Source organism: Balearica regulorum, chromosome 1 (genome assembly GCF_011004875.1).
Source record: "Balearica regulorum gibbericeps isolate bBalReg1 chromosome 1, bBalReg1.pri, whole genome shotgun sequence".
Classification (NCBI taxonomy): domain Eukaryota; kingdom Metazoa; phylum Chordata; class Aves; order Gruiformes; family Gruidae; genus Balearica; species Balearica regulorum.
Genome location: NC_046184.1, coordinates 194,217,237 through 194,244,705, shown reverse-complemented (window position 1 = coordinate 194,244,705; position 27,469 = coordinate 194,217,237). Strand labels below are relative to the sequence as shown.

The window sequence follows — 27,469 nt, the reverse complement described above, 5'->3', positions numbered from 1 at the left end:
CAGAGCCTGTTTCAACAGTTCACTGCTTCGTAAGGATCGGCCCTTCAACCCTTCCTCATCCTGCTCTCGCTATACTCTCTTGCTGCTTTTATGTGCTAAACCTGGAGCTCATCTGATCCTGTTGCTTCGCTAATTTAATTCACTAAATCAGGAGTAAGTAACTAATAATAATAATAATTTAAAAAAAAACAACCAACAACACCTCCAACAAACTGCTGTCTATTGAATTAACAAACTGATGTGATCTGGTGAGGTCAGATACGTGCTAGAGAGAAGATGGGACTGTGCAGCAAAGAGGAAGGGAAGGGACCACTTTCAGCAGCTGTGACCTCTCTGGCTCACCTGTCTCTTCAAAACAGGCACTTCAGGCATCAGGCACGGTAGTGGACAAGGCTGTAGTTCTATGGAACCATTTCAGGCAGAAATGGTTTAAGACCATCTGCAGAACAACATTATAGTTCTTTTACAGCATCTAATCTAGCATGTTAAAACAGACAGTACAGTTGATGTGGAAAACCAGATTGTGTAGAAAGCAGTTCTGATGTATTTTTACATTGAGTTTGATGGTTTGTATCTTAATGTATCTACTAGTGGGATCCAGCTATCTTCTAAATTACATCCTTAATACCTATTACTACAAGTTATGGTTTCTGCAGCTGTTAAATTATACAGCCTTGACTACTGCTCCATTCTGTCTGTGTATTTTTAAACTGAAGATTTACTAGCCAATGCTGTGGGGTTTTTTGCCTTTCATCCATTATACTGAAAGAACTTATGATCTACCGCCTGTTCATTTTTTATAGCATTTTTGCTTAGCAGTGAGTGTTAGAAGGAAGCTAGGTGAGGTTAAAAATGAAAGAAATCTGTGTTTTATTTGAATCTTTTTATTTCAGTGGATGGAAAAGACAGCTGGGTCATATGTGTTTCGCAACAGTCGAGCTGAAGAAAGGGAAGCTGCAAGGCATGCAGAGGATCAACAAAAGAAACTGGAAGCTCTGTTTGCAAAAATCCAAGCAGAATATGAAAAACACGAAGGTAAAGCTTTTATTGTTTCAGAACGTGTAATAAGAACACAAAAACTTTCTTGGCATTTACAGAAGGGTTTAAAGAAACTGGCAAAAACTTATCTGGTGATAGAGAAGCAGAGATAGGATGTTGAGTTGTTTGGTGTTGGTTTTTGTGTTGCATTGTTTTAGGTTTCTTTGAGACTTCCTATGTCTCAAGAGCTTTCAGAACAAAACAGTTATGTACTTATTGCTTGGCTTTGCAGCTATCTTGGAAACTCTTCCTGAACATGTTGTTAGCCAGGCTACTAAACAATTACCATTGAGATAATGCTTGGGGAAGTGCTACAAAATTTTGGAATTGCTAATTCCATTCTCTTCAAAGACCTGACACTGTGATATTTCACCCAGAAGTGGAGGCTGCTTAGGTTGTATCTCAATAGACCTGAATGCCAAGCACTGGGCATCTTTCCTCACAAACATTGCAGGACTGGGGAAATACTGAGGTGAGTGGAGCCACTAAATGGGACAGAGACCCTGGTGACACATGACATGGAGAAGGCTGAGTTATTGAGTACCTTTTTCACCTCAGCCTTAACTAGCAATACCAACTTTCAGTAATTGCAGATCCTGGAGACCAGGGGAAAGTCGGGAGCAAGGAAGACATACACTTGGTGGAAGAGGATCGTTAGAGAATACTTAATGCAAGCTGGACATACATAAGACCATGGTTGGTGATGGGATGCACCCACAAATGATGGAGGAGATGACTGATGTCTTTGTGAAGTGGCTCTTGATCCTCTTTGAATGATCATGGTGATTGGTAGAGGTGGCTGAAGACTGGAGGAAAGCAAATGTGTCTCCTGTCTTCAACAAGGACAGAAAGGAGGACCCAGAGAACTAACTACAGACTAGTTGGCCTTACCTTGATCCCTGAAAAGGTGATGGAACAACTAATCCTGGAAACCATTTCCAGGCACATGAAGGAAAAGAAGGTGGTTGGGAGTAGTCAGCAGGGATTCACGAAGGGGCAATCATGTTTGACTAATCTGACAGTCTTCTGTGATGAAATACTGGCTTGGGTAAATGAGGGGAGAGCAGTGGATAGTGTCTACCTTGACTTCAGTAAGGCTTTTGACACTGTCTCTCTTAAGATCCTCATAGAGAAGCTGATGAAGCATGGGCAGACAGGTGGATTGAAAACTAGTTGAACAGTTGGGCCCAGAGGGTGGTGATCAGTGGCAAAAAGTCTAGTGGGAGGCCAGTAACTCATGGTGTACCACAGGGATCAACACTGGGTCCAGTCCTGTTTTAACATAGAGTCATAGAAAGGTTTGGGTTGGAAGTGACCTTAAAGATCATCTCATTCCAACCCCCCTGCCATGGGCAGGGACACCCTCCACTAGACCAGCTTGCCCAAAGCCCCATCCAGCCTGGCCTTGAACACTTCCAGGGAGGAGGCATCCACAACTTCTCTGGGCAACCTGTTCCAGTGCCTCACCACCCTCACAGTGAAGAATTTTTTCCTTATATCTAATCTAAACCTACCCTTTTTCAGCTTAAAGGCATTACCCCTTGTCCTATCACTCCATGCCCTTGTAAACAGTCCCTGACCATCTTTCCTGTAGGCCCCTTCAGGTACTAGAAGGCTGCTCTAAGGTCTCCCTGGAGCCTTCTCTTCTCCAGGCTGAACAACCCCAACTCTTTCAGCCTGTCTTCATAGGAGAGGTGCTCCAGCCCTCTGATCATCTTCATGGCCCTCCTCTCAACTTGTTCCATGAGCTCCATGTCCTTCTTATGTTGGGGACCCCAGAGCTGAACACCACTCCAGGTGGGGTCTCACAAGAGCAGAGTAGAGGGGGAGAATCACCTCCCTTGACCTGCCTGTCACGCCTCTTTTGATGCAACCCAGGATGAGTAGGCTTTCCAGGCTGCAAGCACACACTGCCGGCTCATGTTGAGCTTCTCATCCACCAGCACCCCCATGTCCTTCTCCTCAGGGCTGCTCTCAACCCATTCTCTGCCCAGCCTGTTGTGCTTGGAATTGCCGCAATCCATGTGCAGGACCTTGCAGTTGGCCTTGTTGAACTTCATGTGGTTCACACAGCCCCACTTCTCAAGCCTGTCAAGGTCCCTCTGCGTGGCATCCCTTCCCTCCAGCATGTCAATCGCACCACACAGCTTGGGGTTGTTGGCAAATTTGCTGAGGGTGCACTCGATCCCACTGTCCATGTCACTGACAAAGATGTTGAACAGTGCTAGTCCCAATACTGATCCCTGAGGAACACCACTCATCACTGATCTCCACTTGGACATCGAGCCGTTGACCACAAGTCTTTCTTTGAGTGCAACCATCCAGCCAATTCCTTATCCACCCAGTGGTCCATCCATCAAGTCCAATGTCTCCAATTTAGACACCAGGATGTCGTGTGGGACAGTGTCAAATGCTTTGCACAACTCCAGGTAGATGGCATCAGCTTCTCTTCCCTCATCCAACAATACTGTAACCCTGTCATAAAAGGCCACCAAATTTGTTAGGCACAATTTGCCCTTAGTGAAGCCGTGTTGGCTGTCACCGATCACGTCCTTATTTCCTATGTGCCTGAGCATACTTTCCAGGAGGATCTGCTCCATGATCTTCCCAGGAACAGAGGTGAGACCAACCGGTCTGTAGTTCCCCGGATCTTCCTTTTTCCCTTTTTAAAAATGGGGTTATGTTTCCCCTTTTCCAGTCAGTGGGAACTTCACTGGACTGCCACAACTTCTCAAATATGATGGATAGTGGCATAGCAACTTCACCCACCAGTTCCCTCAGGACCTGCAGATGCATCGACTTGTGCACCTTCAGGTTTTTTAGATGGCCTTGAACCTGATCTTCTCCTATAGTGGGCGGTTGTTCATTCTCCCAGTCCCTGCCTTTGCCTTCTGTTACCCGGGCAGTGTGGCTAGAGCACTTGCTGGTGAAGACTGAGGCAAAAAAGTCATTGCGTACCTCAGCCTTCATTAATGATCTGGATGATAGGACAGAGCATACTCTCAGCAGGTTCGCCAATCATACCAAATTAGGAGGAGTGACTAATACACTAGAAGGTTGTGTTGCCATCCAGAAGGATCTCGACAAGCTGGAGAAATGGGCTGGCAAGAACCTCATGAAGTTCAACAAAGGGAAATGCAAATCTTGCACCTGGGGTCAAATGACCCCTTTCACCAGTATATGCTGGGGGCCACCGAGCTGGAAAGCAGCTTGGCAGAAAAGGTTGTGCGGGTCCTGGTGGATGACAAGTTGAGGAGTGTTGCCAGCAGGTCTATGGAGGTGATCCTTCCCCATCTGTTTAGCATTGGTAAAGTCACATGTGGAATGCTGTGTCCAATTCTGGGCTCCCCAGTACAAGAGAGAAATGGACATATTGGAGAGTGTCCAACGAAGGGCCATAAAGATGCTTAAGGGAGTGGAGCATCTGACATAGAGGGAAATGCTGAGGGAGCTGGGACTGTTCAGCCTGGAGAAGACAAGGCTCAAGGGGATCTGATCAATGTACATGAATTCCTGAAGAGAGGTTGTAAAGACGATGGAGTCAGGCTCTTCTCAGTGGTGCCCAACGACAAGGCCAGAGGCAATGGGCACAAACTGAAACACAGGAGGTTCCCCTGGAGACATCGGGAAACCTTTTTTCACTGTGAGGGTGACCAACAGCGTTGCCAAGAGAGGTTGTGAAATCTCCGTTCTTGGAGATATTCAAAAGCTTGCTGGACATGGTCTTGGGCAGCCTGCTGTAGGTGACCCTGCTTAAGCGGGAGGGTTGGCCAAGATCACCTCCAGATGTCCCTTCCAACTTCAACTGTTTTCTGATTCTGTAATGGGATATGACACTGCACACCTCTGCCAGCAGTTTCAGGTCTGCTGTTGCTACAAGTGCTGCAACTGGCTGCTGATTGCTGCAGCTTCATGAAGCTCACTGCTGCACCAGAAATGTGTTTGCTTCCCCTTAGGTGTGTCTCAGCTAAACTGGAATGAGGAAGGGTATTAGGATTCTTGCCACACTGATTATGGATTCCAGCTGTCTTGATACTCTTGTCTGGTTTTTGGGGAGGCGTTTTTGTTGGTTTTGGTTTGATGGTGATTTTTGGTTGGTTTGGTGGTTTTGGTTTGGGTGGGTTTTTTTTTTCAGGAACAGATAAGATTCCATCACTAACGGTGGCCTGTGCAGTTAAAATTTCACAGGGTCATATCTACAACCCAGATAGCCTCTCCCTTTCCATAAATCTTTCTCGTGGTGATCTGTAACACTGAGATGTTCTCCGTTTTCTCAGAACCTGGAGTCCCTCATGAATAACAAGGAAAACGCAAATAAAACCATAACCTAAAAAAAAAACAACCCCCCCAAAAACCCTCACAAAACCAAAAAACCCATCCACAACTGAATTCTTAATTGAAATTGGGGATTGCTTTATAATTCTTTACTTCACTGATACGAACTTCCACGTATCAGTCACCTCATTGTGTTGTTTTGTTTGACTGGTAAACTGTCTATGCTGGTCTACTACGCTGAAGGAATTAATCAAAATGCTAGCAGCAAAATTCCTTACCTAAGAAGAGGCTAAGATTTTAATGTGATGAACTTAACTTGGCTTTTAGCTGATGTCCTAAGGAGGCTTCATGTGCAGGGCTGTGGTCACCTGTTATCCCAGATCTTGGTATCTTTGAGACTTTACGGCTCTTCTGCTGTATGAGAGGAAGTTAGAGGCATATAGAAAATATGGTCAAGTATCAATGAAGTTTCATGGCAGCCTGTCCTACCCTCTCCTAAGTGCAGACACTGATACTGGCTTCTCCAAAGTTCGTATAATATTCTAATCTATGTTGTATTTAAATGAATATTTTTTTTCTGCTTGAATTTTCCTAATATATGTACACACACACATATATATATCTCGGTTCCCATATAGAAGTATTTTGTGGTTTTATTCTGGCAAGGCTTAAGTGCTACCATGCTTAACAATTACTTACATAATTATTTTTCCTTCACTTGTGAAGTGTATTGCTGTAGTCAGCATAATGGCTTTTTTTCAACAGAGAGAACTAGCAGAAGAGCACCAAGATCACGCGTAGTTACAAGACAGCAAATCCATAATTTGCAAGATGGTGCAGAACTTTATGAAGCAATTCAGAATGCATCTGATCCTAGCTATATGGAGGTAACTGTAGATCCTACTGGGCTACATTTGAAATGTTTGTGGAATAATTTACAATTTAGCAGCTCCTGCTAAAATCAACTATTAAATTACTATTTATTTTTGCCACCTTTTGAAATTTTCTACAGCATGCTTATTGCTAAGGAAATTAAGATTAAAATTTTTGAAAATATTTTCATGAAGGCTTGTTGAAATAGATAAATAACATCTTGGACTGCAAAACAGAGTAAGTTATTTTCTCTTGATATAAAAATCCAGGATATAGCACAGTTAAAAGTTAATGTTACTTGTGATTTTATTACTTTGTTCTGTCTTGCTTATATGACAACTAGATGCATCTCGTAAGTCTTGAGTTTCACACACTTATTCTTGCATGCACTTCACTGAAGTGTTTGATTATATTGTTGTTACTTGTCACTCCCTGTTCCAGTTCAGTCACAATTTTTGTTTATACCTTTATTAACAAGATGCAGGTGATTAGTCCCTGCCAATTGTTGAAAACTAAATGTATGCCTTGCCTTTTGCAAGTCGGGGTCCTTGACTGTCGTACAGCCACGCGATCTGTGACTTTATTTGGTAAAATGTTATGCGTATCTGTGGTGCTACATGTAAAGGCATCTGGATCTTGAAGGCTTGGTCAGAAAGGTACTACTCCTGATGCATTTTAGTGTAAACCACTGTGTCAGCTCAGAGATAGCAGCCTGCTGAGAGGGGCAACTCTTTTCTTCTTACAGAATTTTTTTTTAATATTTCTTCTTTCTTATGAAACAGGCAAGCATGTCTGTTATATTAAATATTCACCTTGGTTATGGATTTTTAAGCAAGCTTCTCACTAATTATCACATAAGAACAGTGTGTAATGTAATACTTAGACAACGGAGCACCAGCTGAGTACCAGTCAAGGCTGCTGACTCCCATTGCGTTAACATACCTCATTTCAAGCACTAGTAGTACATCAGATGAGCAATAAATTGCTTGCAACAGATGAACACTTAAGAAAGAGGCTATCTAAAAATCTTGACAGGATTTTTTGATTAATAAAAAAGATACTGGATATATTTTCTCTTGGTTACAGGGATATCTCAGTGAAGACCAATTAAAAGCTTTGAATGCTCACAGGCAGTTGATGAATGATAAAAAGCAAACTCAGATACAGGAAGAATTCAAGAAGGCTTTAGAGTCAGCAGAACAGGAAGAAAATGGTTGTTCCAGAAGAGATGTGTCTACTGTTTGGAAATTATGTGTGGTAGACTACAGAAAGCAAGAAAAACATAAAGGTTAGTACCTGGAAAATTACAAATAACTTCTGTCTAAACGTGGTAACTGGCCAACATAGCAGGTAGATTTGAAGAGTTTCCCAACAGTATTCTAGTTTGCATGTTAATATTTCCAGTTTTATTTGGTTTACAGCTTAGGGCTTTTCGGTGGGAGGGAATGTTGTTGATTTATAATGTTTAAAAGCCTTCAAATTAGTATTGCACAGCTAATACATCTTAATCTGATATTGTTAGGAGTGATACTGAGTATCTGGCGTCCACTGCTAGATGTTTGTTCACTGTTAAAGGAAGGCAATCGGTACAGAATCTACCAGCTGTCAACATCACAGTCCAAAGGAAGATCGGACTCAACTAACCTACAATTAACAGCAACAAAGAAAACTCAGTATCTACAACTGTCAGTAAGTGCTTTAGCTGCATAACGATGTATCATTAAAATGTATCACAGTCTATATAAGTAAAAACTTTAAAAAAATTGTGTTTCTTCAGGTATCGCAGGAGATGCTGGTACAGATTTTCTTTCCAAGAAAAGCTATAAAATTCACCAGTTTATCGGATCCTTCTTTTAAGCCACCATGTGCTGAAGTTGATTTAGTTGGAGTTGTAGTTTCTGTCAGCAGAACAGGTATGTTGTGGACCACATTCATATCCTCCCATTGAATAAGCACTAGATTTTTTTATTTCAAAAGTCAAAATTATCTTGGTGTTGTACCTGCATCTCAGACCTGTGAAAACCTGCTAATATAGCCCATCACTGTGATATGCTGGCAGATGATTCTGTTTTCCTAAAGAAAAAAACATCAGCTTATTTGCTAAGGAAGAATTTAGTAAGGGAGGATCTAAGCTCAAGAGGAGCTTTTCTTCAGTTGCTTCCATAAAGGGTGGGTGTAAGTTTTTGCATCTGTGTTCAGCATCTGCAGAAATAGCATCATGCACGTATGTGAGCTCCCTCTTTAGTGTACAGTGTCATGGAATGAGTAGAACCCAGGCACTGGAGCTCATGGGTAGGGACAGGTGGATAATCTACTGAATAAAAAGGAAAAGCACCATAGGAGTATTACGGGGTTTACGCACTAGAACACAGACTTTGAGTTGTTTTCTGTAATCAGTAAGGAGATAGTGCAGAATATGAATGAAGCATCAAACATAAAATCATAGAATGGTTTGGGTTGGAAGGGACCTCAAAGATCATCTAGTTCCAACCCCCCTGCTGCAGGCAGGGACACCCTCCACTAGACCAGGTTCCCCAAAGCCTAATGGTAACATCTGTTACCATGAACATAGGCTGCCGTGTTATATCTATCAATTCTTTTTCAAGATGTGTGACTTTTTATAGATAACAAATTTCTGCAATCACCCTGTACTTAAAGGTTTAAGGTTTAATTCAGACTTTTTTTTTTTTTTTGCTTTTAGGTTTCACTACTATGGTATACTTATCTGATGAAAGGCATAATTTCGTGGCAGTAAAGATCTGGACAGATCTTAGACACTTAGCTATTGAAGATATAGTTGTCTGCTCTTCGTTCATTTCTGCAAGCAACCTTAAGTGGCAATCTGAATTCAGATCAGGAATTCCTGTGCTGTTGGCTGGAGATCTTTCTGTATTCTCAGCCAGTCCAAAGGAAAACTATCTTCAAGAGAACGTTAATGAACTGAGAAGTATGATAGAGGTAAATCTGTAGATTGTTAGTTTAGTGATTAATTTTAGTTACTGTTTCGTTACATTCTTCATCAAAAAATCCACTAGTACTAATAGATCTTTAAAACAAGTAATGCACATAATGTTAAATTTGAGGGGATTCTCTGGGAGGTGGAGTAAGGTGTTAATGCATTTTTCCTGGAGGATTCTCTGTATCACCTATTGAATGTCTTTTTTTTGTTGTTTTTTTGTTTTTTTTTAAATTCAGTTCAGCCAACACTGTCTTTAGGATGTGTCACAGAATCTTCTCTGGCTAGCAAAAAACATTGTACCTCTCAACAGGGAATCTGTCATGGACAGTTTGGCTCTAGCATTTTAAAAGTTGAAATTTACTGTCTTGCTCAGTTAAACATATTCAGTATGTTGATTTCATTTATTTATTATTTCAATTTTCTAGCTGTGCTAAATAGCATGTCTTGGCCATGCATTCTTCTTACTCAAAAATAAGTTTAAATACAAAAGGATTTTTTTTCTTATTAACAATAAAAGGAAAGTACAATATTCTATGATTCCCTCCACGGAAAGTGCGGCAGTCTTCTAAGTTGTTGGTTTGATATAAAATAAACTTCTAGTGGTATTATGATGAGAAAACAAAGTCCTAAATACTTTGTGAGTATACAATACTTAAACAATTTGAAAAACAACTATTCTGTGTTGTAATCTGTGTTCCTTTACAGAATGTGGCCTCCTTTTGCTCTGATGCAGAAAATAAATTGATGAATTTGCTACAAAGAAATCTGTTGCTTCCACCCAGTTTAACTAAAAGATGTGGCTTGGAATATCTCTCTCCTTCCTGCAACTCAGGTCTTTATGCAGAGGATAAAAGCTTGGTAAGCTTCTGGTAATTAATACTGTGTTTATACTGACAGTACATACAGTAAGGATATAAGCATGTTTTATATTGATAGCTGTGGTGGATGGTCTCACTTCTCAGTCCACTCCATAGATTCTCTTCAGGATAATGCAAGATGATGAGAGGCTTTCTTTCTGTGTGGGTTTCAGATTATTCCCCAGGAGGAACTGTAAGACTATTCTTCCTCCAAGCAGTACATGAAAACCTCCCCTTGTGGCCTGTGTTTTCACAACGTACTCTAAATATTCTGAATTTTAAAGGAGTAAAATGAATCATCTTTCCCTAGAGATGATTTATTGCTTCCTTGGTCCCATTGTGAAGATTATCTGACATGGATGTCCCTGGAAGAAAAAAAAGTTGATCTGTAGTTTTCTAGTTCCTACTAGTTTTCTGCAGTTCCTACTCTTGCTTAAGAGAATTTACCTCCTGGTTTTTCTTTCAATATTGTTCACTATTTCCAGGACTTAAAAGGGAAGTGGTATCGCCTAGTAAATGTTTACATTTTATAGCAGTCTTGACAAAATTGAGTTAAATAGTACTGAAGTTTCCCATGAAGGCTGCTGGTAGAAAATTGTTCCTGATGTGGAGTACTGAGCGCAGTCAGAACAAAAATTTTTCCTGCCACTAATTGTGAGGGAGGTGGAAACTCCCCAATGTGAGATCAATTCCTGGGGACTAAATTTAAGCTTATAAGGCATCCTTTTCCATTGCAGAGAGAGCACTAATATTTAATTCAGAAGGTTTAGTTTCTATCTGTTCAATATATTAACCAAGTTAAAAAAAATGAGACATTAAAGGTATTGTCAAGTTAAGCATGTGTTTGAATAATTTGCTCTGTACTGACGGTCTTGTGTGCATTATCTTCAAGGTTTTTTTGGTCTATATTCTATCCCTTTTTTCTTCAAATTTTTTTCCTTGTTTTTCCCTATTTAACAACCTGTTGAGGACATATCCAATACAGTAGAAGACTTAACTCCTTTTTATGAGCGCTTTGATTTCTTACCATCTGGCAGAAAAAAAAATCCAATATATTTAGCTTAGATCTCAGAAACAGAATGTAAACGTGCTGTCGTAATGTACAAGTAAACAATGATTTATCAAGCATCAATACTTGAAAGAATAGTATTAGTCACCATCAGAAGATATCAAACTAAAGTTAAATTGCACATGAGTGATGACATAGCATTTTTGTATCAGGTTTCTTTTTTCCCTGTTTTGTGGAAGTACTTGAGGAAGCTAATGAAATAGGACATTCTATTCAACATAAAACTTATCTCTTTTTAACTAGATCTCTTCTAAAATTGAAATAAAGCCTCCAAGTCCTTTGTCAACTAGCACACCGAATATGAAACTTGTCGCGCAAGGGTCAGCAAAAACACGTTCATCTGCTACAATTAATGAAGACCATCCCAAAAACAGCAAAAAGAGAAAAGCAATAGACTTCCTTAGTTGCATACCTGCCCCTCCACCACTAACACCAATCTGTTCAATCATTTCTCCATCTTTAAAAAAAGCATTTCAGCCTCCACGAAGTTTGGGTTTACAGCATAGCAAGTCATCAAAAGAAACAAATCAGAATATTGGTCATGTCACCCCCTGTAGAAAATTGAGAGAAACTGTCCGCCTTCCTGAGAGTGACCTGGTTGCTGATGAAGAACTTGCAATGATAAATACACAAGCACTCATGAATAATTTACCAGAAGAAAAGAAGATTGATTGTGTAAATGAAAACAGCAGTACAATAGCTACTAATTTATCTGATGATCTTTTACCCAAAAATAGTTCCAGGTCTACTAGGGAATCAAGTATCTCATCAAAAAGCAGTTCTGAAGTAGCTGAGGCTCTTCAGAAAGACAGAAAGGAACCTGGAGACTCATTACCAGCCCACAGAATGCTACGAAGACAAAAACCCCGAAAATGCTGCTAAATGCACGTGTACAGTATTGTATATATTTCAAATTATTTTTACACTTTGTACATTAAATCCTGATTGTATTTAATAAAGCTATATTACAAAAACAGACTCACGAAGTGACATTTCATCTGCAAAATAATTTGGAGTTGAGTAATTACACATTTCTCACACAAGCATGTATCATACAACAGCATCAGTGTGGCTGAAGGTTTGATGACATTTTATAAGCCATTGCTTTGATTTTGACATATTCTTAAATTACAGCAGGATCTTTGTTTCAGTCTAAAGCAATCAGGTTTGTTACCCTCTGTAGTATTAGTATAGTTGTTCAGCTATCAAAAGCAGCACAGGGCAAAATAAACAATTCTTTAAGTTTATTGTTACACTTTAATTCAGAAATATTGCTCTGTAATTCTGCCATGGTTCTTGTACTTTCCATATAGCACTAAGAGTTTTCGAGAACAGCTATGGTTATTTGCTTCATAGCAAAACACCATACAAAAGTATTAATGATAGATCCTTGGTCAGTGTTTCTGAGCTACTCCTTAAAGAAGCACTTGAGGCCACAGCATCATGAAAGATAATCAGATCTTTCTTTGATTTCATCACGAGATCTTTCTGCTGGACATTAGTACTTGAATTCATTACTTTATTCTCATTAATTTCAACAGGTGAAGCTTCTCAGAGTTGGAGTTTCTCCACTGGAGAAAGAAACCCTCCTGCTAGACCGGCTGCCAACTCCATGGTTTAGTTTCTTTGTTGTCAGGCTGGCCCTCGCCCTGCTGCTCCCCACCAGGCATGGGTCAAAGGAGGGAGGATGTTTCGGGACTGAGACCGCCAGCTTCCCCCTCAGCAACATTTCAGGGGTCCTGTGCCATTTACTCGGCTCAAGTGCTGAACAGGGGGTGGCTCCTGTGACCAAGCTGGACATTGTAGCAGGACTGGAGAACTCTACTAGGCTGACACAAGCTTGCTGATAGCTGCTGTACCCATATTTTTTAATGTCCAATGTGAGCTGCCTTTGTTTCCTATGCAAAATAACTCGCTACTGCCCCGTTCTATAAGCACTGCCAAATAATCCGCACCTACTTAAAAAAAAATTGTCATCACAAATGCTGAGTTTTAAAAATGTTTGATGAGGCTTCTTGATAAGGGCATAATCAGCAGAATTTTAACAATATGGATAAAACTACTGCAGGATGCCTGCCTTACTCATCCATCAGACAGTGGCTTCTCAACACTTGGTGCTGGAAGGAATTTTCTCCCCTTACAAAACATTTTTTTGTTCCTACTTAGAAGTTAACAAGCACTAGCCTAACTAATGTTTCCTTTTAGGAGCCTCCGAATAGGGACTCATCTCAGGATCAGTTGAATTCCTATGTCTTGGCAAGATAAAGGGCTCAGTTTCCTGTGTTCGAAACCTCTAGGCTGGAGAAGCTGTTTGGCTGTGATAGAGCTGAGGTAAGACCAGCATGAATCCAGACAGCAGAGGTGCAGACAGGGAACAGCATCAAACCTTGCTACAATCCAATAGTTAGTTACTTTTTCCACTGTTCACTTTGCCTCTCTTAAAGCTCGCAGTAATGCTCTAGACAAGGTGGAGTGGGAAGATACAAAAGGTTATAGAGCCAGATAGTATGAAAATGGCAAGAAATGACAACTGCATGAAGAAGGAGTTGGCCATGTGCCCTGTAAGAAAGAATGAATTTAGGAATATTTATCGTTATCTGTTAGTGACAGAGCATGACACAGGAGGAAAACTCCCAAAAAGCGTGTGGCACAGACAGTAAATTTCACTGTAAGCTTGGATGGTTTTTTGTGGAGGAAGAGGGGTGAGGGAGTACGGTTTCTACTGAGGATAGTGGTCACGTAGAGCTGTGAGATCATAATCCAGGGACATTTAAAAACTTGTAAGAAATAAAAGTAATTTAGAAATGTAGTAGAAAAATAGAAGAATAAAAAACTGTTTAGAAAGAAAATGTAAAACTAGAGACTTCTATACCCTGATAATTAAAATACACTGAAGAATCCACCTCTTCAGTTAAATGGCATGTTGTTTCTGTGCGCTATGTGAGGTCGTCTGCTTGAGAAGGCTGGAGGGAGGTTGGAATAGGCACCCGTGCTGTAAACTGCATTTGGTCTACTGAAGCTTCTCTCATCTCTGCTTGGCTTTTCAGAGTGAAGAACGCTGTGGAAGGTAACATTGTGCTCATATTGCTCCTTCATCCGTTGTATCTTTTCTCGAGGGACACGATGAGTATTTCTTCTGTAGAGTTAACATTAACAGAAAATACAAATATTTAGTGCCTATGTATTAGAAGTTATCTTAAGCTTGCTAAGGTTTCTGATATGCTCAGGATAATGGTTCATGTTACAGAATCACAGAACAGTAGAGTTTGGAAGGGACCTCTGGAGATTCACAGATTCATAGATTGGTAGGGGTTGGAAGGGACCTCTAGAGATCATCTAGTCCAACCCCCCACTAAAGCAGGATCACCCAGAGCAGGTTGCACAGGATGGCGTCCAGGTGGGGTTTGAGTATCTCCAGAGAAGGAGACCCCCACAATCTCTCTGGGCAGCCTGTTCCAGTGCTCTGTCACTCTCACAGTGAAAAAGTTTTTCCTCATGTTGAGATGGAACTCCCTGTGTTCCAGTTTGTGCCTGTTGCCCCTTGTCCTGTCACTGGGCACCACTGAAAAGACTCTGGCCCCTTCCTCTTGACACCCACCCTTTAGATATTTATAAGCACTAATAAGATCCCCTCTCAGTCTTCTCTTCTCCAGGCTAAACAGACCCAGCTCTCTCAGCCTTTGCTCATACGAGAGATGCTCCAGTCCCCTCATCATCCTCGTAGCCCTCTGCTGGACTCTTTCCAGTAGTTCCCTGTCTGTCTTGAACTGAGGAGCCCAGAACTGGACACAGAACTCCAGATGTGGCCTCACCAGGGCAGAGTAGAGGAGGAGGATAACCTCCCTTGACCTGCTGGCCACGCTCTTCTTAATGCACCCCAGGATACCATTGGCCTTCTTGGCCACAAGGGCACACTGCTGGCTCATGGAGAGCTTGCTGTCCACCACGACTCCCAGTTCCTTCTCTGCAGTGCTGCTTCCCAGCAGGTCAACCCCTAACCTGTACTGATGCTTGGGCTTATTCCTCCCTAGGTGGGGGGGTCCTACACTTGCCCTTGATGAATTTTATTCGGTTCCTCTTGGCCCAACTCTCTAGCCTGTCCAGGTCTCACTGAACGGCAGCGCAGCCTTCCGGTGTATCGGCCACTCCTCACAGTTTTGTATCATCAGCAAACTTGCTGAGGTTACACTCTGTCCCTTCATCCAAGTCATTGATAAATATGTTGAATAAGATTGGACCCAACATGTTTTTCCTCTGCTGGAATTAAGGTGAGAGTAATGTAGCAGGTTGCCACCTGCAGCATCCCACTTACGAGGCGGGCACAAGGAGCAGTGCTCATTTTTGACTAGAATTCCTAGCTGGTACAAACCCAACAGATCAGTCGGAATGAAGTACCCATGCTGTTTTCTTGCAGTAACAAAGAAGTTAGCGCATGTTAGCTTCTAGATCTAGTAGATGGGAGTGCACTTGCCACTGTACCAGTTTACAGCTGGTTGGTTAAAGGCCAGAAACAGCCTGCATGAAGGTTTTTAGTGATATAACCATTAACCCTGCATCCACTAGCCAAACTAACATACTTAGAGTGGTATTTGGCTGCCTCTATATCCAACCACATTATGCAGAGTTAGTACATTCATTGTGTTCCCTTTTGCAGGTGCATGTTATGATCTTCAGAAAGATCCTCTAGAACCCCATTTCTTGACCACACTTAATGTAGCATCCCACCATTGGAAGACAAGATTTGTTAGGGTTTTTAAGAATAGATGTCTGAATATAGTACTTAGACGTGATTTGTGCCCAAACAGGGAGTGCTGCTCAAAATACAGAATGAAAATCAGGGTTCCTGCTCCAAGAAGCTTGCAGTATAAATACACATTCCAGGGGGGTTGCTGCTTCTACTGCCTGGCTCGCTTCAGTGTGGTCGGGCTCTTTCAGGGCTGAATTCACTGCAGACCAGGTACTGAGTAACAGAAAATTTCCATGACACTCCTTCTGTTTTCATTTACTTAGTTACTTTTTAGGGTATATGAAGAGGAAGAGTGCTGACCTTATTCAGAGTACATCAATAAAATGAGAACCTGTCTGCTGTATCAAAAGAAAAAGATGTACCTTGCCAGTTCTTGAACATTGAACTTCCAGGGTGTATCTGGTTCTTGGAATATAACTTCGTACCTATTTTCACGTGCCTGAAGAAGGACACAGAAGTTTTAGATGTATGGCTGCCAAGCTCAGGAATAGCCAATCTGCCAGACCGCCGGAGATTTTATATGCCTAAGAGATGTATCACATGTATGAGGAGCCAGAAAGAGGAAGATAACCATGACTGTCATCAAGGTGCTGGTCTGAGCCCCAGGTAGTTCATTTCCTTCTACCCCAAAGGATTTGGGTCTCCCAGCAAAACTTGCCCTCAGCATTGCCCCCAGTCCCTGTGCCTCATGGCAATGGCATCCTGGCACTTGAACATCTGGAAATCACAGATGGTTCAAGAGCCATGGGTTGGCCACACCAAGCTGGAGCTTCTGGGAGTGTGAGGTCAACACCTAACAGTCATGCCATTTCCAGGCATTGAGTCTACAGGCTTCAATTCTTTTAAGGTAAAGCAACGTATTTGTGTATGTGTGCATATGTGTGTGTGTGTATATATATATTTAATACAGTTATTGATTGCTTTTGCTTTTTGATCTGAGGGAAAGGAGGCAGGGAAATCTGTTGATGTTTTTTTACATCTTGTCCAACTCTGGCTGTGCTCTCTCACTTGCTTCCTAGTCCCCCACAACTGCTATGGAGTGGCATGTCTGGGCTTTCCAGCACCACTACTCATTCTTGCCTCTTTTTTTGCTCCTGTACAAGCAATATTTAGATTCAAATTTCTTAACTGACAAGATCATAACCCAAGAACAGAAGCATGAGCATAATGTTAGCAGACAGGCGATATTAGGAAACTGTACTAAAAATATTGCCATTTCTGCCAGAACTCCTGACGAGATATCAGTGCGTCTTCAAAGATTATTAATGGTGTATTTTTCATGTCATAAACTAAAGTTATAAATCATATATTGATATATTTGTCAACAAATAGTTTGGGAACTGTTCAATTCACTACTGAGGAAGGAGACGACATCCTGATCACCAAGAAGTAACAGGGCAAGTTCAAAGACTTAATCTTTTCAAGTCATTTTGCCTTCACTGAGTTATATAGCTGACTAATTAAAACAACTACACTGGCACCTCTTCCCCTACTTCGTCACAATATCAATCTTTAACTATAATTAGAGAACTAAGGGAAAATGGAAGTAATTCTTTTTAGCCATGATAAGAACCGTTTCAGTCAGATCACCTCTTAAATGTCATAGCTGAGTGTATAAAAGCAATGTCAGAGCTTTCCTACCATCATCACATACGGCTTCATTTCCCAAGCATGGATGTTGGTGTTATCAATTATAACCGGGCTTTTCCCATTCTTCATTGCCTTGCGTGCTGTAATGTAACACATTAAGTAATGACAAAATGTATTAAATAACAGACTGAGCCAAGTCTTACTAGCCCCAAAGCGTCCTTTCTTTGCCCACTGCTGGCACGCTCAGTTCCTCACCAGACTCGGATTTGTAGCCACCACCCAAACGCGGGCAGAGGAGAGCACACAGCTGGGCTGGGATTTGCATGCCATCTGCTGTCACCAAACTTCAGCAGTGCTAACAGTCACTGCTGTACTTTCTAAAATAACATCTAGCAATCACCGACACTTTTTATTTATAAATTTCTCTAAGTCAGAAGAAATAAAGTCAGAAGTGGCAAAAATATTTTTTTAACCAGTACCCCGTGAACGTCAGTATATGGCAACACTTTGAGATATTTTTATCTTGGGGGCTAAGTTGAAAGATAGATAGACTGAAAAGCAAAACTATTCTGCAAAACCCCTGGATCGATTTCAGTCACCTCGCTTTTGGTTCCATTTGTGTGCATCCTCCAAGAAGTCAGGCTCAAACATGTATACCCCATTTTCGATAAAGAAGTCGTCAGTACTAAGAACTACAGCACCGGGATAGTCACGTTTCAGTTGTCTGGAAAAAAAAAAAAAAAAAAAAAGAAAGAAGGATTAGTATATGCTAATGCATGCCTTTAATAGAGAACATTAAATGAAGAGCCATACGAATGCTCTGCAAATATGCACAGTGCTTCATTTTGAAAAATCCCAGCTTAAAAGATCTGAAAGCAATGTAATCGGTAGATGGACACGCAGGAGGAAAGGAATGGAACTTAAAGGCATGGCCTTGATTTCTTTAATTCAGCAGAGAAATCTACAATGGACTGCCAACATGAGTTTTTAATCATATGAATATATTCAGTTTTCTTTCAGAGTTATCTGAGAAGACATGACTAAATACAAAAAAAACCTCAACCCAATCCCAGGGAAGTTAGTCTCAAAAGACAATTTGATCATGGGAGTTTTGCTACAGCAAGATTTTTGAAGATAACCAGGAGGAATGATTTGTCGTTTAATAAAGATGGTCTGTATTACTCTCAGTTTGTCTTGCCTTTTTTTTTTTCTACAAAGCACATCATAGCACTTTTTTAATTTGCAAGCAAATACTTGAGTGATTAGTCAGTATTTCCTATTATTTGTCACACTTTTATGTACGTTTCTGCTTTTCACTTGTCCCTGTTTTACTTAACCCTCCTCTTGTAAAACTGAGTCAGTTTTATTTCTTTTCAGCTTTTAATCATGTTTTATAAACAAATCTGAATTGCCTAGATTAGCAGTCCCAAACACAACAGATCCATAAATCTGGTCCCCTGTGGCCAGTGGCAATCCCCCTTCTCTTCACTCGGATGTGTCTCCCACGCGACGCTCGTTCAGACACGGGATGCCCATGGAGGGCAGACGCGTGACCATCTGCCTCGCAGGCAGGGACTGGCTCTAGGAAGTGAAAATGCTCCTCATGTGGTGGCTTAAATATGAAGCATTCCTCTGCCAGTCCTTAGAGAGCATAAAAAAAAATCTTCATGCAAAATTGGCTTCCCATTTGTGTGCTTTTAGCCAGACTTATTTGTGTCCATAGACAGAATTGTCTATTTTTTTTTCAATCAATCAAGGGAGTATTGAGGGAGGCAGGAGGCTCTGCAAAAAGTCAGGGAAAGCCCACGGCATCGTCTCACTACTCTCTGTCTCCCTAAGGCCCAAAATGTCTCTGGAAAAGAAAGTAAGGCCAATTGGGAAACCTTGTGGCTCTCAGATATGAATGCTGCTGCTCTGCTATCTCACACCACACATGGTCGCCAGTCCCTGGGAGTAATTTCAACCGCCTCTGATTGATAAAAAGCTTCTCTTCCATCCCCACAAAATGCAAACCAACTATTTATCAATGATGTCTTATCTAATTGAGCAACAGCAAGGGAAAAGGTGCCTCTAGGTTATCAGCAAAAAAACAGACACACAGAGAGAAAAGGCTTAATTTTGTCATCTCTAGTTCTGCTGCAACCATCTATTTATCAATTTTACCCTAATCTACCTGCTAGCAGTAATTCTTCACTAGGATTGCACATTGCATTTAGCTGAATAAAGGTCAGCTTCTGACTTTGTTCCGCCTCCACTGTAACTTAGAATCATAGAATCACAGAATCATTTTGGTTGGAAAAGACCTTTAAGATCATCAAGTCCAAATGTTTAACCTAGCACTGCCAAGTCAACCACTAAGCCATGTCCCTAAGCACCACATCTACATGTCTTTTAAATACCTGCAGGGATGGTGACTCAGCAACTTCCCTGGGCAGCCTGTTCCAGTGCTTGACAAGCCTTTTGGTGAAGAAACTTTTCCTAATATCCAATCTAAACCTCCCCGGTGCAACCTAAGGCCATTTCCTCTTGTCCTATCACTTGTTACTTGGGAGAAGAGACCAACACCCACCTGGCCACAACTGCCTTTCAAGTAGTTGCAGAGCATGATAAGGTCTCCCCTCAGCCTCCTTTTCTCCAGGCTAAACAAACCCAGTTCTCTCAGCCACTTCTCATAAGACTTGTGCTCCAGACCCTTCACCAGCTTCATTGCCCTTCTCTGGACATGCTCCAGCACCTCACTGTCTTTCTTATAGTGAGGGGCCCAAAACTGAACGCAATAGTCAAGGTGCAGCCCCACCAGTGCTGAGTACACTTCCCTCTGCCCAGCCTATAGTTGTACTTGGGATTGCCAGAACCCATGTGCACTTGGTCTTGTTGAACTTCATGCAGTTCGCACAGGCCCACCTCTCCAGCCTGTCAAGGTCCCTCTGGATGGCATCCCTTCCCTCCAGCATGTCAACTGCACCACACAGCTTGGTGTCGTCGGCAAACTTGCTGAGGATGCACTCGATCCCACCGTCCATGTCGCTGACAAAGATGTTGAACAGTGCTGGTCCCAATACTGATCCCTGAGGAACACCACTCGTCACTGATCTCCATTTAGACATCAAGCAATTGACCACAAGTCTTTGAGTGTGACCGTCCAGCCAATTCCTTATCCACCGACTGGTCCATCTGTCAAGTCCATGTGTGTCCAATTTAGAGACAAGAGAGACTTCCACAGCCTTTGCCTTATCTACTATGTGGGTCACCTTGTCATAGGAGATCAGGTTAGTCAAGCAGGACCTGCCTTTCATAAAGCCATGCTGACTGGGCCTGAGCACCTGGTTGTCCTGTATGTGCCCCATAATGGCACTCAAGGTGATCTGCTCCATCACTTCCCCCCAGCACCGAGGTCAGACCGACAGGCCTGTAGTTCCCCAGATCCTCCTTTCCGCCCTTCTTGTAGATGGGCACCACACTTGCTAACCTCCAGTCAACTGGGACCTCCCTGGTTAGCCAGGACTGCTGATAAATGATGCCAAGTGGCTTGGTGAGCACTTCTGCCACCTCCCTCTGTCCCCTCGGGTGGATCCCATCCTGCCCCATAGACTTGTGTGCATCAACTTCTACCATCTGCTGATTAATTAATATTATTTTATGGTAGAACTGCCCTAGAGAGCAGAAACTCACTGCTGATGGACTGACCAGGACTGGGCTGTAGCCACTGTTATGGATCATTTAGCACGTACAAGTCGTTATCTACTAGCTCCAAAGACATGTGTCAGGCACATTATTACTGCTGGGCAAACAGATCTAACAAAAGTCATGTTGCAAACTGTTAGCAAACAGTCAATTTATTTTTGCTTTAATTTTAGTCCCAGGCAAAGAATTCTTATCATGAAAAGCATGGGAGCACCTAATGCTTATCATCTGGTCACTCTTGTGCTGATAAACGGATACATTCAGCTCTCACTATAGATCAGCACCTCACCTTTCCCACTGCTCTACCCATCTGCATCGCAATCTCTTCTCCAAAAAATTGACTGTGCTAAAATATGTATGTCATCCCTTTAGCTACTAATAGGCACATAAAATTGACTACATCATTAGTAAAAGAAAGATCTCAATTTTTTTTTCCCTTGCTCAGTGTTTCTTTTAAAAATGTTCTCAACCAGTGCAAATTTAAAAAAATTATTTTCTTAGGATATACCTTACTAAATTGTTAACACACATATGCACACTTGCATGAGAGCTTTGATATTAACCCTTAAGGAACCTAAATAGTATGTGATTATCAGTCTACTGTCCTTATATCACTGGTAATTAAAGTAGATAAAACTTGTGCTTCAAAGGAGCAAAAACATGGCACAAAATGTGCTAAGAACTATGAATTACTGTCACATTTGCTATATTCATCCCAAACAAACTCCTACTAACAGCAACATAAGAAAACATTAAGTGGGAAAAAGAAGTTTTACCTCCTGCTTATTTTGCTGCTTTTAACATTTAACTGTCTAAACCAACCGAATTGACACTAAAGTTTACAACCATTTTCTGTAATTCCCTATCATCGCCCACGAAGCTGATAAAAATCCTGTTTCTTCTGTCCCTTACAATTTCAAAGGGCACCCAAATCTCTTCAGTATGTTGCTTGAGAAATAAGCCTTCTGTGATCTACACAGGACCACAAGTTGGTTTAGAAGAAAGGTTTTACATAATCGCATCAGGGTCCTAATCACTGTCTGCAATAAAAATGCCTATATTTTATCAAAATATACACCAGCTATGTAAAACGGGAGGACCTGTAACCAGTGTTATTAATTAATAAATTTTAGGCAGCACTGTAAAGAGAAAATTACCCATTGGCATTAGATCAGTAAGTGTAAAGCATACGAGGGAGGAAAAGAAAAATGAAATCTCTTTGCAAGACCAAAGGGTACCTATGAGCTGTTTTTTAAGAAAGCCACTGAACCTGAAGCGCTGCATTGTGATAAGCAGTATCTGTCAAAGGCTCCGTATTGATTTGCCTACTTGGGACATTTAATTGCACCGTGGTACAGCTCTCTATCTTCCAGTAGATACAAAATACAATACAGTAGATACCAAAAGCTCTACATCTCGCTAAAAAAAAGTTTGCTGCTGTTTCAGAAAATACAAAGGATAAGAAAATAAGAAGAGAAAAGGGGATGTTTCCTCTGCTTACAATAAATCTCCACAAACCCTTTTTCCCCCTTCCGCAAAGCAAAGCAGATTTCCACGCCAGGTACCCTATCTTATTAGATTGGCTGACACAGTTAGGAAAAAAAACCCCAAACCCAACAACCAAAAAAAAAAGCTTTCAGATGCTTCTGCTCTTCAGCTCTGACCCAAGAGCAGCAAACTTCATGGAGCTACCAGCAGGGCCTGGGAGCTGCTAAAGCCCCTGGAAACATGAAGCTGTGCAGAGGCACAAGCTTGACCATCTGCCCACACCAACCCCACCGGCAGCCCGGGTAGCAAAGATGCTGCTGAACGACACGGCGTCTTGGCTAGTGGTGGTGCACACTCACCTGCTGGCTCACCCGGGGCAGATTTATGACGGCTGCTGTGATTAAAAAAGGAGATTCTTTCTGTTGAAAATACAGCTGGGTTTCTGTGTGACCACAGTAGCCTTGTAACAACTGCCTCAGTGGGCAGACAGGCGGTTTTAGAATCTCTTGCGCTATTCATCTGAAGATCTGTTCCCATGATTTATACCATTTCTAAGTCCCTTTTTTCCTAACTAGCATCTTCAGTGCTTTCAAACAATCACTTCAGATTTTAACTGTGTATATAGACAATAATTATTCAGGGTTTCAACTAGCTGGATGCATTAGAGTACTTGAGAGAAGTCGCTGTGATCACGAGTAATATGGTTGGAGATAAAAAAAAAAATCCGTAACTATTTCATAGGCTGTCATGGTTTTCCATTACAAAATTTGAAAATAAATTAATTTCTGATTTGAGCCCAGTAAGCAGATTGGAAGGAACATTTTCAGTGCTCAGAAGGCAGCAGAATGGTAAGTCCTGCAGATCTCAGAGACAGTAAATTCCCAAGCTACTTCCAATGTAACGGAGATCAGAATGTGTGTGTATGTACTGGCATCACATCCAACCGCTTCTCAGGTCACTCCTCCTAACACAAAGTGTTCCCGTGGCATTTAAAAGTCTTTAGTTTCAGCAGAAAATCAGAACCAGGAGATGTGGAGCACACGCGCGGCACTATCCGTTGCCGGGCTGTGTTTTAACAACTTCTGGTGCCCTGAGGACTTTGCCCTGGAGGGAGCCGGCCAGCCGATGGCCACGCTGCTGGCAGAGCACACGCATGGCGTTGTGTCTCACCCGCGGGGGGTTACAGCAGCGGCTGTATTTTGTAAAGCAACATATTTGATAGAGACACGCAGCAGAATCACCTGAAGTGGTTTTATACAAAGGGAAATGTTGACGTTGTGTTGCTGCCTGGTAGCAAGGGCTGCAGAGCCGACGGCCGTGAACCCTGTCAGAGCCGCAATTCTGCGGCGGGGTCGGGGTGCTGGTCACGGCAGCGGGGCTGGCCCAGGGCTGAGGGTGCTGGGAGAAACTGGGAAAAAGCAGCAGAGAACTGGAGAAGGTATGGGTTATGCCAAGCAGTGCCAATGCATTTTTTCCTTCCTGGTCTGGAAGATCGCTCCCACTGTGCTTCATAAGGGCGCACAAGAGTGAACGCATTTCAAGCGATAAATCAACAGCAGCGGCTGAAAAGTGGCATGTTTGATCACGCCCAGCCTTACGCTTCAGCAAAACTGCTGGATAGAGGGGTTACGTGTTACGTGAGCTGTGCGTCATTGCAAGATATCGTAGAAGAGCTGGAAATACAGCTACTGTGCAATAAAGAGTCTGTTGGGGAAACAGGTATGAGCTTGTATGCGGCTCAGTTGATCTTTGGAGACATTTTTGGAAGCTGTATCTGCTACTGCACCTCAGATAACTGTTTTCTTAGCAGTTGTCCAGGTCTGATTGTGAAATCTGTACTGTGAAGTCAGGGGGGATGCATTCAGGAGGAGAGCATTACACAGGCCCGGTGGAGGCTATCTGAGATGCAACTGCCAGCTACCCTTCTTCTCCTACGCACTTCTGCTGGTGGTGACATAGGGTGAACGGTTAGAGGGAGATGGTTAGGGTCACCTAAAATATGTGGTTCAGGGAAGCATATTCTACCAGTGACGGAATTGGAAAGGTTTGGAGCTTGGTGGTGAGCAGACCAACTCCTCGTTCTGCCTTGACTATTCATTACATCACAGGTGGATCCTTCACTGTCTTTACCAGAAACCAAAGACCTGAACCGATCCATACCAATGCCGTGCTGCTCTGAGCTGAGGGAGGAACAGTGATGGTGAAATCATTTTAACAAAAATGCTATAACTAAATCTTACAAAGCTGTGCTGCGTGACATGGAAAGGTCAGGGAAGTGAGTCATGGATCTGAGGTTGTTCCTAGGATCCTGCGATGAACTGAAAAGGGGCTCTTTTGCTGGTTATCAGCAAGTTGTCACGTCACCAGTGATAACATTCACAGTTTGTGACACTTCTGAGCATTGTAAAGACGTAGAAGTTGTAACAGAAATATTGGCTGATGAAGAATGGATGAATGGAGGTGTGTGTGAAAGCACCAGAACAAACAACAGAGCGAAGGCTAAAACAACAGCACACACTGACAACCGAGGACATTGTTAACAGCAATAAAACTGGGAAAGGTGCTGTTCACACCCCCCCCAAAGGCCAGCACTCAGCTAAGGCCCAGCACGGATGACTTGCTGCTGGAAGACCCACGCTCCGAGAGCGGGAGGGTGGCCAGAGGGTCACGCCAGCCCATACGCACCTTCTTTCTTCCCCTTGTTCCAACAGAGAGGGAGGCTGCAGCTGAAAAGACACCCAAAATAGGAAAAGGAAAATAATGGGACAACCCCACCCCCCCGCTTAAGATTCACAGAACACCAAGTAAGCAAAATTCACAGGCAAAAAGATGGCAGCATAGAAACTGCAGGCTGGGAGTTGGCATAGCGGACCTGACCAAAACCCACCGAGAGGAACCCAGGAGAGAAAGTGAGGATGGGACAGCTGAAGGTCCTTGTCCTCTCTGATTTTGGGCAGACCAAAATGTGTGTACATGCATCTTGGTGCCTGCAAGTATTTGGCTGTGATAATGTGAGTGAATAAAATCTGAGAGAATGAATTCAAATGGGTAAAATGAGCTTACCGAGGATTTTGCAAATAAGTATTACTTTCCTCCTCCAGTAGGATCTGGCACCGAGCTTTGCTGCATTAATTTTCTGCAAACATCACTTTGCTTAGCACATTGCGTTTACTAGCACCAAAAGGTACACAAGGTGGGAATAGCAAATCTCAGAATTTTCTTGGCACAGTTCTTTCATAATCTAGATAGAGTTAATGGAGAGGTACTAAATGCAGTTTTAACAGCTGCCCTTTGATCTGTGTACTGCTGAAGGGCCAAATGCAATGTTACAACTAACAAGGACTAGAAACAGAATGAGTTCCTCAAATGTCCATCTCACAGGGGACTAAAACAATACTTACAACTGGTTTTGTAAATCTGTCATTAATAATTAATCTTGTGTTTTGACCTAAAAAAATAGGCGTCAGTTATTTGCACTGCCTAAGAAAGTGGCCCCAAATCGTTACGTTCTTACTTTACTATGAGAAGACCAAAACCCCTCTGAAGAAGAAGGGGTCTGCACTTGCACAACCTCTTTAAGGGAGAGACATGCATTTTGGGTGTCAGTAAAAACACAGCATTTGGCCGTTCATTAAAGAACTTGGTCTTGCAGAACTCCCGTGAGGCAGAAGTCCCGTGTGACAGGAAGGACTGTACTGAAAAGAGGAAACAGTGTGTTAACCCAGCGTATTACACGGCTTCGTGCTGCCCTTCCTTGGGCAACCCGTGATCCCGGCCTGGGTTCCCCACCCGAGCATGGGGACCTGAGTGAGAAGACAACGAACTTTCCTCTTTTCATGGAGAGTGGATGGCGCAGAGAGCTGTGGGCTACCAGACCGTGAGATTTTGTGATACCAGCCTACGGCTATGCTGCGTCACGCCAACTGCAGTGCCGTCTTCCAGCACTCCCCTCTGGGGTTTTCCCACCTGTTTTTAGTCAGGTTTGGGGCTGCTGAAGAGCGGAACGTCTCCTCTGCCCACTTTACACACCCCTATGGCTCTGACCAGGAGTGTAGGACATCATGAAAACAGAAGTCAGAGCTGTTGTAAATGTTCGCAGTCAGAGAGAGGAAGTGCTTTACCGTGTTTGTGATTAACCACAATAAAAGCGCAGCAGTCTGGTGCTTTTTAGAGAAGAAACAACAACTACCGTGGCTTGGGTGACCAGTCCATCTTGTTAGAAACATCCCTTTTGGTACTGCTTACTCAGAACAACAACATACAGTCCTACAGGCAGTAGAGCCAGTTACAGGTAGCTGGAGCAATAAAGCTTTGAGCTCTTTCTGAAGACAGCGGAGGTTTCCAAACGACTGTGCTTATTCAGGGTCCTGCGAGGCTCCCACTTCCCTCCTGCGCCAGAAAACCAGCTCCGAATTGGTGTCTCAGCCTTCTCCTACCGATTCGCGGCAAACGTTTCCCGTTCCCCGCCCCGAAGCGGGAGCCCGGCGGGCCGGGGGCTCCCTGAGGCACCTGCCCGGCTTCACTCCCCGCACCGCGCCGGGCGAGGCCCGCTGCACCGCTCCTGCTCCCGCCGCACCAAGCCCTCGGCGGGACGGGGGAGCCGAGCCGCAGCAGCGGGGAGCGGCCGGAGCCAAAGGACGAGAGACCCGCCGTCGCCCACGAAAGGCAAAGGGCTCCGGAGCCGCCGCCTTACCTGGCCAGGGTGCTCTTCCCGGCGCCCGGCAGCCCCCGCAGCAGCACCAGCCTCCCCTCGAAGCGGCCCCGCGGGGGCTGCAGGCTGAGCCCCCCCAGGGCGCGGAGCAGCCGCTCATCCATCCCCCCCCGGGGGCCCAGGGGCCGGGCCGGGCGCGGTGCCGGCCGGGGCCGCCCCGGCAGGCAGGGACGGAGGG

The 27,469-nt window shown here is 43.1% G+C and overlaps 2 protein-coding genes across 4 annotated transcripts in view; one reads left to right on the top strand and one right to left on the bottom strand.

Moving 5' to 3' along the window:
* Positions 1-11,953, top strand: part of BRCA2 (BRCA2 DNA repair associated) — a 40,767-nt gene extending 28,814 nt beyond the window's left edge. Inside the window, exons 20-27 of the mRNA XM_075742044.1 lie at positions 894-1,035; positions 6,079-6,200; positions 7,273-7,474; positions 7,709-7,875; positions 7,964-8,099; positions 8,888-9,144; positions 9,851-10,003; positions 11,315-11,953. Coding sequence (XP_075598159.1) covers positions 894-1,035; positions 6,079-6,200; positions 7,273-7,474; positions 7,709-7,875; positions 7,964-8,099; positions 8,888-9,144; positions 9,851-10,003; positions 11,315-11,953 — 1,818 coding nt within the window. The remainder of the gene's footprint in view (positions 1-893; positions 1,036-6,078; positions 6,201-7,272; positions 7,475-7,708; positions 7,876-7,963; positions 8,100-8,887; positions 9,145-9,850; positions 10,004-11,314) is intronic.
* A 1,195-nt stretch (positions 11,954-13,148) lies between these two features.
* On the bottom strand, positions 13,149-27,469 carry N4BP2L1 (NEDD4 binding protein 2 like 1). Of its 3 annotated transcripts, none has more exons than XM_075742055.1 (5): positions 27,274-27,464; positions 18,008-18,132; positions 17,460-17,548; positions 16,181-16,257; positions 13,149-14,207 (listed from the first exon to the last, which is right to left on the bottom strand). In XM_075742055.1, the coding sequence occupies exons 1-5, from the start codon at positions 27,393-27,395 to the stop codon at positions 13,979-13,981; spliced, it is 642 nt and encodes a 213-aa protein (XP_075598170.1). In that variant the 5' UTR covers positions 27,396-27,464; the 3' UTR covers positions 13,149-13,978. The 3 variants fall into 3 exon arrangements, with proteins under 3 accessions (XP_075598170.1, XP_075598171.1, XP_075598172.1); XM_075742056.1 differs by lacking the exon at positions 13,149-14,207 and adding an exon at positions 15,136-15,328 and having other exon boundaries at positions 27,274-27,469; XM_075742057.1 differs by lacking the exon at positions 13,149-14,207 and adding an exon at positions 15,136-15,325 and having other exon boundaries at positions 27,274-27,469.

Bases quoted from the DNA above. Each gene is read 5' to 3' on its own strand.
- N4BP2L1 (XM_075742055.1), bottom strand. From the start codon at position 27,395: ATGGATGAGCGGCTGCTCCGCGCCCTGGGGGGGCTCAGCCTGCAGCCC. The intron at 17,549-18,007 runs GTGACTGAAATC...GTTACATTACAG, and splicing joins CAAATGGAACCAAAAGCGAG to CACGCAAGGCAATGAAGAAT. The intron at 14,208-16,180 runs GTACATCTTTTT...TTAACTCTACAG, and splicing joins AATGTTCAAGAACTGGCAAG to AAGAAATACTCATCGTGTCC.